Source organism: Mixophyes fleayi, chromosome 10 (genome assembly GCF_038048845.1).
Source record: "Mixophyes fleayi isolate aMixFle1 chromosome 10, aMixFle1.hap1, whole genome shotgun sequence".
Lineage (NCBI taxonomy): Eukaryota > Metazoa > Chordata > Amphibia > Anura > Limnodynastidae > Mixophyes > Mixophyes fleayi.
Genome location: NC_134411.1, coordinates 24,386,408 through 24,395,112, shown reverse-complemented (window position 1 = coordinate 24,395,112; position 8,705 = coordinate 24,386,408). Strand labels below are relative to the sequence as shown.

Sequence of the window (8,705 nt, the reverse complement as noted above, 5' to 3'; positions counted from 1 at the left end):
ATTCATCAGTCAATGATGCCTCCTCTTATGTTATGACTGGCAGGATAGCTGTTTGAGCTAAATAGCCTATCAGGAGCAGGTATTTCCAAAACTGTCTTTCTTGTGCGGTTTTGTGGCGGAGATAACTAAACCGGCGGCAGTTTCGGTGTTTTGAAACCACCACACATCACCAGTAGTTTTACATTCAATCCTCAAACTGCCCTATAGTAAATACGGTGGTTTGGAGCTCCAAAACGCCAGAAATTTCTGGTGATCTGCGACGGGTACATACCGCCGTCAAACACGATTTATGGCATATCCATACTTGCCAACTATCCCGGGATGTCCGGGAGACTCCCGAAATCCGGATAGATCTCCTGGGAGAGCAGGCAAGTATCCTGCATTCTGCAATTGTGAATCGTGTCATTTTGGCCCCGCCCCCCACGACAAAATTACGCTTTTGTTGCGGGGATGGGGCCAAAATGATGCGATTGACCGCCCTCGCCCCCTCCCTCCCTCCAACCACGCCCCCTGCTCAGGATCTCCCGAAATTCACTATTCAAAAGTTGGCAAGTATGAGCATATCTAGCCCTAAGAACAGTGATTGTAATCTCCAGATCAGCTGTCATTTGTAAAAATTTTGACTTTGACCGATTGTCTTGTTAACTACTATTTCCTTTTACCTTTGGAAGGCTCAGCTATAATGTATAAAATATATTCCTAATTTTTTTTATGATCCATTTACAAAAAAATATTGATTGACAGAATCTTACTTGATGAGGGGAATTTATAAAAACTGTTACTAAGGGAAAGTGGGTGTCACCCATGCAAACCAATCAGATGCTGTCTTTCATTTTCTAAACTTCACTAGAAAAATCTCAGTTTGCAGAAATGTCCTCGGACGCGTCCTTAGAAGTTCTCAAGTTTCTTTTTTAATTCAAACTTATAGATCACTTGATAGCCGTCATCCCAAGCGTAGAGGCTTTGGTCTTTCGGATTGTAGTGCACGGAGGAATGGCTGCTGTATCGCTTTGTAAAGTACAAAGTTGGTATCTCATGGCCATCGATGACATCAGAGGTGTCGTAAATACAGTCGATATGAGACCGGCCTCCGCTCGGGCTGTTGTACATAACGTAGAGGGTTCCACATATGACAAAGGCCGCCTCTGCGTTGTTGCTTTTGCAGGATGTGTTCCACGTATGCTCGACCTCCATTTTGTTGTGGTCTATTTTAGTAAGAACCAGGTTTCCGCTCATATCCGAATCTGTATGAATGGCCCAGAGACCTTGTTCGTCCATGGCAAGATCAATTTTCGTGTACGGCGAAAGCTGGTAGGGTGGAAAATGGCCGCCACCTTCTAAATTCATGGACTGCGTGACATTACTCTGCATGTTGTATTTACCTATTTCGTTGACTGTACCGTTCCTGTGGAAAAAGATGTCGTTGTTATAGACGTGGAGACCGGTACCCTGCCAGAAGAAGGGCAACGCGATGCTTTCAGCTTTTTGCAGATAATCCCGGCTGCTAAAGTCTTCTAGGTTTTCAAATTCTAGGAGCACATTGTTACTGGAATCCGTAAAGAAGTAGATTGTGTCTGACCAATCGCCGACATTCTTCATCCAAGCTCCAATAGCACCTCCAGCCTTTTTCACTGTTTTCTGAGATTTGATCTGTGCCAGCATTATCGTACAACCTGGGAAAAACAAAAATAATAATGTTTTACAATAATAACACAGAATTTTTATGTTTGGATATTTTTTCAATTTGTTTTTAAGCATCACGGGCCTGATTCATTAAGGATCTTAAAGGAAAAGGTATCTTATTTCAGTCTAGTGGACAAAACCATGTTACAATGCAAGGGGTGCAAACTAGTTTTCTATTTTGCACATAAGTTAAATACTGACTGTTTTTTCATGTAGCACACACATATCAACTTTAAATTTTAGTGTCCAAATAAGCCATCAAGTATTTGTGTGCTACATGAAAAACAGTCAGTATTTAACTTATGTGCAAAACAGAAAACTAGTTTGCACCCCTTGCAATGTAACATGGTTTTGTCCAGGAGACTGAAATAAGATACCTCTTCATTTAAGATCCTTAATGAATCAGGCCCCACGCGTTTTATTTTTGTGGATTTTTTTTATAGGTTTTTAAGCATATATTACCATCTCAGTGTATTGAAAAGTAAAAAATGGAACTATATTAAACGTGGTCCCCAATCAGCAGCTAATTGTATCAAAGTACAGCAAATTTTTTAAAGAGAGATGATTGCTAATCTGAAAAAAAATAATAATACATTTATTACAGCAAAATGATGCCGGTCCCAATTTGGTTAGTATTTAATGTAATGAATGGAATGCAATATATCAGATGTTGCTATAATTAATATTATATAATAGCTTTAGAATTGTGAGCAGCCATTTGTCTGATTTTATATCCTGGGTTTGGAACTCTAAAATTCAGTGGCTGGTGTCAGATTTTATAACATGTCTTAAAATTCTGATTAGGCAGTTGCTGGTGTCAGATTGGATAACATCAGCAACTGCCTAGTCAAAATCCCAAAGACAGATATCTTTGTTGTGCTAAGTATAGGATTTTTATATTTTTTATCATTTATGATATAAAATATGTGACCAAATAAATAAAATGTATTATGTTGCCTTTAACACGTCTTGTATTAGTGCTATTAGCTCTTTTTTTTAGTTTTGTAAGACAGTAGTTCCCTTTTAATATTATCGAATTGTTGTTTTATGACTCTTTTTGTTTTGTCTTTTTAAAACAAACTACAAAGGTTGTAAACAGACGTCCACAAGTGCCAGGATGATGTCACAATATAGTATTTGTTTGAACCTATTTTTTTATTGTCCTAAGTCTTCAAGGAAAAATACCAAGAGCTAAAAAAGTTAACATAGTTATAATACAGTGCCCAGCAGACTGTTACTTTTATTTTCTTGAGAACCCTAGAAGGCGGCATAGACCAGCTGTCCGGTTTAGAGTTAGGGAGTATATGGGGAAAGCTTGTTTCTTATCTGTAGGAAGCAGAAGAAAGCTACATGTGCATTATTTAATAATGGGACATTGCCAAGATGTTGCCCTTAAATAGAAGAAGCATTTTATAATTAATTGCTGAACCGTAATTAAAAAAATAATAATACATATTTGCTTCATTTGCTGCAAGATGCGACGGTTTAAAAAGTTCTCACATAAACTAATTTTTCGGAGTTTATCCAAAAGAGAATTTAATATTTTACCTGTGAAGACAGTTAGAGATGGATGGATGGGGGCATTCCTCACTTCCACAAGATAGGTGCCATAAATCACCGGATCTAATTTCACAGGGCAGTATATTTAAATAATTATGATAAGGTGGAGGCTGAGTTTATTTGAAGATTCACCTTAAAGCTATCGGGATTGTTATTAGATCAGTTGTCCTGACGGTTATGCCATCTTAGAGGTGGCAGAAATCAGTACTTGGCACTGTCCCTAGGTGTAAAAAGGTCACAGTGCATATATCTATGTCCACATAAGCAAAGTATTTAAAAAAGGAAAATTAAAATATTTGGCACTTTAAACATAGCCCTGATTTGCCCTCAGTTACCGTTGTGAGACAGGTAAATGAGGGACAAATGAACAGTGTATTATTGAGGGGGTCAGACCACAACTGATGGTAGGATGTGCATTGTGGTGTGTAGTCACTAGTGCAAAAATTGTGTCTTTAAAACCACAATGGTGGAGCACATAGGATGCGATGATGGACCCTGGACTCGCTCAGTGGGGATATGTCGGCCAAGAAATATGAGCAAATGCACATGTACAGATTATATGCCTTGATCATGCTTTTCCAAAATAACGCCAGAAGTCATGTACAACTAGTGTATTGACTTTGTGACTGTCACAAAGAAACTGGCCAAGTCCCAATTTGATGGGAAAATAAAATATGTTCCATTAATGAGGTTGTTCACCTTGAGAGAGTCTCTGCAATTTAGGCACATAGCCCTCCATGTACTCTTTCAGCATGGATCTATATTTCCCTGGGTCCTCCATTATATTTAGACCACATCTGTGCACCACAAGAGCAGACAGTGAAAAGGATGTAGGAGATTCAACTCCCCCACTCAGAAGCCAACACAATCAGAAGCCACAAATGATTACAATGAAAAGCCACCAACCAACACAATCAGAAGCCACAAATCAATACAAATAGAAGCCATAGCCATTACAATCAGAAGCCACAACCAACACAATCAGAAGCCACAAATCAATACAAATAGAAGCCACAAATCATTACAATCAGAATACACCAACCAACACAATCAGAAGCCACAAATCAATACAATCAGAAGCCACAGCCATTACAATTAGAAGCCACAAGCAACACAATCAGAAGCCACAAAACAATACAATCAGAAGTCACAACCAACAAAAGCTGAAGCCACAAATCAATACAATCAGAAGCCACAGCAATTACAATTAGAAGCCACCAACCAACACAACCAGAAGCCACAACTCAATACAATCAGAAGCCACAAATCAATACAATCAGAAGCCACAGCCAATACAATCAGTGTTCAACAATCAATACAATGAGAAATCATTGTCAATTCAATCAAAATGTGTGTTCACTATACACTTTTTTTTTTTTTTTAAAAAAACACCCTGTGGGGTAAGTCCACCTTCGAAGACACCTACCTGTGCTTAGTTTGAGATGCAATTTCCTCTTCTCGGCTGCGTGTTCCACAAGCTGCTTCTCCACCAGGTGTTCGTCAACTTCCACCTGTGTGTTTGAGGAAGTCGTACTTTCAAGGTAGTCAATGTCCCACTCGGCCCTTTCCACTCTCTCCCACAGACTCTCCATCTCGCTCTTTACTTCCAGTTTATAATTGATGAGGTTGTCCAGACGTGACACCAGCTTATGTGACAGTTCTTTAAATTCATGTACATATTGCTGTATATCTTGTTCACACTTGTACAGTCTGTCCTAAAAGACATTGAAGACAATCTGTTGATTGTAATGTTACTATAGGAATCAGATATTTTATTGTTAATGAAAGTTGAAACCTTATCTTACATTATATACAATTTTGACAGTTGATAAATACTTTCCATTGTCCAGTTATTATGAAATTCACAATGTTACAACAATGATCATTCTATTTATACTTTTGTTCAGTGTTTATTATTTATTATTTTTCACAACCCTCTCATATGTGTATGATACTGTTAGAGATATATGTGTAATAAAGATAGAGATAAGGGGTGTATTTAGTAAACTGCAGGTTTGAAAAAGTGGAGATGTTGCTTATAGCAACCAATCAGATTCTAGCTAATATTTATTTAGTGCATTCTACAAAATGACAGCTAGAATCTGATTGGTTGCTATAGGCATCTCCACTTTTTCAAACCTGCAGTTTAGCATATATACCCTAAAGAGATACATTATATGTGTATATAAAGGTAAGCTTTTCAGAGCTTTATAAATTACCTTAGCTCGCTATACCCTAGAAAACTATGGGGATGAGTGTTACTTTGTTTAATGCAGGAGATATCTGGCCCACATGCCCCTCAGACCTCCTCATATGCTCCCAGATCTCCCCACATGTTCCTAGACCTCCCCACATGCCATTCAGATCTCACGCTCCAAAAAAGCCCCACATGTCCACAGACACCCACTTGCTACAAAATGCCCCACAAGCCTTCAGATCCCTCATATACCTCCAGATCTCCCCACATGCCCCTCAGGACTCCTCATATACCCCCAGATATCCCCACATGCCCCTCAGGACTCCTCATATACCCCCAGATCTCCCCACATGCCCCTCAGGACTCCTCATATACCCCCAGATCTCCCCACATGCCCCTCAGACCTCCTCATATATCCCTAGATCTCCCCACATGCCCCTCAGGACTCCTCATATACCCTCAGATCTCCCCACATGCCCCTCAGGACTCCTCATATACCCCTAGATCTCTCCACATGCCCCTCAGACTCCCACATGCCCCTCAGATCTCCTCATATACCTCCAGATCTCCGAACATGCCCCTCAGGGCTCCTCATGTACCTCCAGATCTCCGAACATGCCCCTCAGGACTCCTCATATACCCCCAGATATCCCCACATGCCCCTCAGGACTCCTCATATACCCCCAGATCTCCCCACATGCCCCTCAGACCTCCTCATATATCCCTAGATCTCCCCACATGCCCCTCAGGACTCCTCATATACCCTCAGATCTCCCCACATGCCCCTCAGGACTCCTCATATATCCCTAGATCTCTCCACATGCCCCTCAGACCTCCTCATATACCCCTAGATCTCTCCACATGCCCCTCAGACTCCCACATGCTTCTCAGATCTCCTCATATACCTCCAGATCTCCGAACATGCCCCTCAGGGCTCCTCATGTACCTCCAGATCTCCGAACATGCCCCTCAGGACTCCTCATATACCCCCAGATCTCCCCACATGCCCCTCAGACCTCCTCATATACCCCCAGATCTCTCCACATGCCCCTCAGACTCCCACATGCCCCTTACATGCCACTCACACTCCCCCCAACATGCCACTCACACTCCCCCTTATGCCTCTGCACCCAGAGTTAGTACTTAAAGGAATGATACCGTCTGCTTGAATGGAATTCCCTAAGGTAACCTGAATAGTAACTCTCAACTTTTAGAGAAGGACCCTTTCAAATGTACTCTCTCTCTTATGTCCATCAGATCAGGTATTTAAATCTTTTCATCCCGATAAAAATCACATAGCACGGCCCGGGGGTGGCTCTCTCAATTATTCTTATTACTTGGACCCCTGTGCACTAGGTTGCAAGTGCTATACAAATTTAATCCAAAATATATAAAAAAGCTACTCCTAACATTGGTAAATATACATGTAAAATCTCCCATATCTGAATGTCAGATACTTGACCTTGTAATTACATTTACTATGTAACATGTGTGTGAGCTATTGTCTGCTGTTATCAGCCATTTCAGACTAAGACACGTCCAACATCTGTATCAGTCAATAGACTTATGGAATGGAACGCTGTACAAAAAAACTCTAGAAGGTTACAATTTTGTCTAAAGAGTTAAGTCCTCAATACTCTACATATATATTTCTGAATGGTATTATCAGGTTTATATAACCCTTCTTCTAGTTTAGGTTTAGTTGTGTTTTAAATAAACATTAATGTGGGAAAATAACTATTCTGCTATATGCCTTTAAATATATATATATATATATATATATATATATATATATATATATATATATATATATATATTAGTATCCTGTAATCACAGAGGCTCTGACCCTGGGCCATCATTATTGGTGAGCCAACAGACTTCCTAATAAGTGAGTCTGGAAAAGGAATGGCCTAAAATAGCTTTCTCCCTCTGTCCCTGCTGTCCTAGGCTGACAAAAGACCCTTTGTTTTAACAAGTAGCCTTAAACATGTAAGAAACTTTTTCTTAAATTAAAGAAACCCTCCCATATTATAATGTGAAACTATAAAGATTATTTTACTGTGAACAAATCTAGTGCACTCTAAGTACACTCTACTTTTGAAATACGTTTAAAAGTTACCCATTGTTTTTGCAAAAAGCTGTATCCCTGAAGTCTTGCAGCAGTTATGTCTGCTCCGACATAAAAGGAACTCGCTGTCATCTTGGATATTGTTTTACATACCTCCAGAGTCAAAATGCGTTTCTCGATGTATCGAATCATTGTTTCATCTTGGGCTTCGCACCGAGTGCTTCTGTGAGCAGTGAACAGAAACACGGACAGGATTTGCAAATAAAGAACCTCCATATTCTGAAATCTTTTAAAAAGATTGCCTTGGTACTGATAAGTCCAGAATTTTTTACATGTGCAGTACAGAAGTTCCAGACCTCACATATGGACGATCTTAACAAGTAGAACCAGGATCCACAAAAGCTTCCTTCAGCTTCTCTTCTAGTGCTAGCAATAATCTGATATAAATTCTTTCTCCAAGACGTTGCCAAATGTTGTGATCAAATCCATATGTTCAGATGTGAGTCAAATCTCTCACATCTGCAACTTACAGGACCCTTCCCGTACACAGTAGGGATAGAAACATACAAATTGATTTCTGTTACATAGTGTAAAGTGCTTGGATAAAAGTCCAATTATTCTATAGGGCAGGCTTAGGTAAGCTGGAGCTCTGCTCTGGAACTACAAGTACCAGCATATCCCACAAGCAAAAGGCTGAATGTCCTATACACAGAAATGACCACCAAAGGCCTCTTCATAAACATTCTGGATGAAACAGTCCATGCCTCTACTTCCAATCACACCTTCTACCGTTTGTTGAAGCTACAGCTTCATGGGCAGGAATGCCATCTGAATATGTCTCCTGTTAGGCTAGGTGCTAACTGTTTCTGTGATAGCATGGTTTATACTAAGGCATAAACCCTAAAGCATCATAGCTTTGTAGAGCCTTCATCATCATCATTTATTTATAGAGTGCCACTAATTCTGCAGCGCTGTACAGAGAACTCATTCACATCAGTCCCTGCCCCATTGGAGCTTACAATCTAAACCCCCTAACATACATACACACAGACAGACCAAGACATACTAAGGGCAATTTAGTAGCAGCCAATTAACCTAGCAGTATGTTTTTGGAGTGTGGGAGGAAACTGGAGCACCCGGAGGAAACCCACGCAAACACAGGGAGAACATACAATCTCCACACAGATAAGGCCATAG

General features: G+C 40.1%; 1 protein-coding gene across 1 annotated transcript; it reads right to left on the bottom strand.

Annotated features, from left to right (window-relative positions):
* Positions 1–511: 511 nt before the first annotated feature.
* LOC142103428 (olfactomedin-like protein 3A) lies at positions 512–7,920 on the bottom strand. The gene is made up of 3 exons (XM_075187483.1): positions 7,662–7,920; positions 4,670–4,958; positions 512–1,673 (listed from the first exon to the last, which is right to left on the bottom strand). Exons 1-3 carry the CDS (start codon positions 7,782–7,784, stop codon positions 889–891), a joined length of 1,197 nt encoding a protein of 398 aa, XP_075043584.1. The 5' UTR covers positions 7,785–7,920; the 3' UTR covers positions 512–888.
* Between the last annotated feature and the right edge of the window lie 785 nt (positions 7,921–8,705).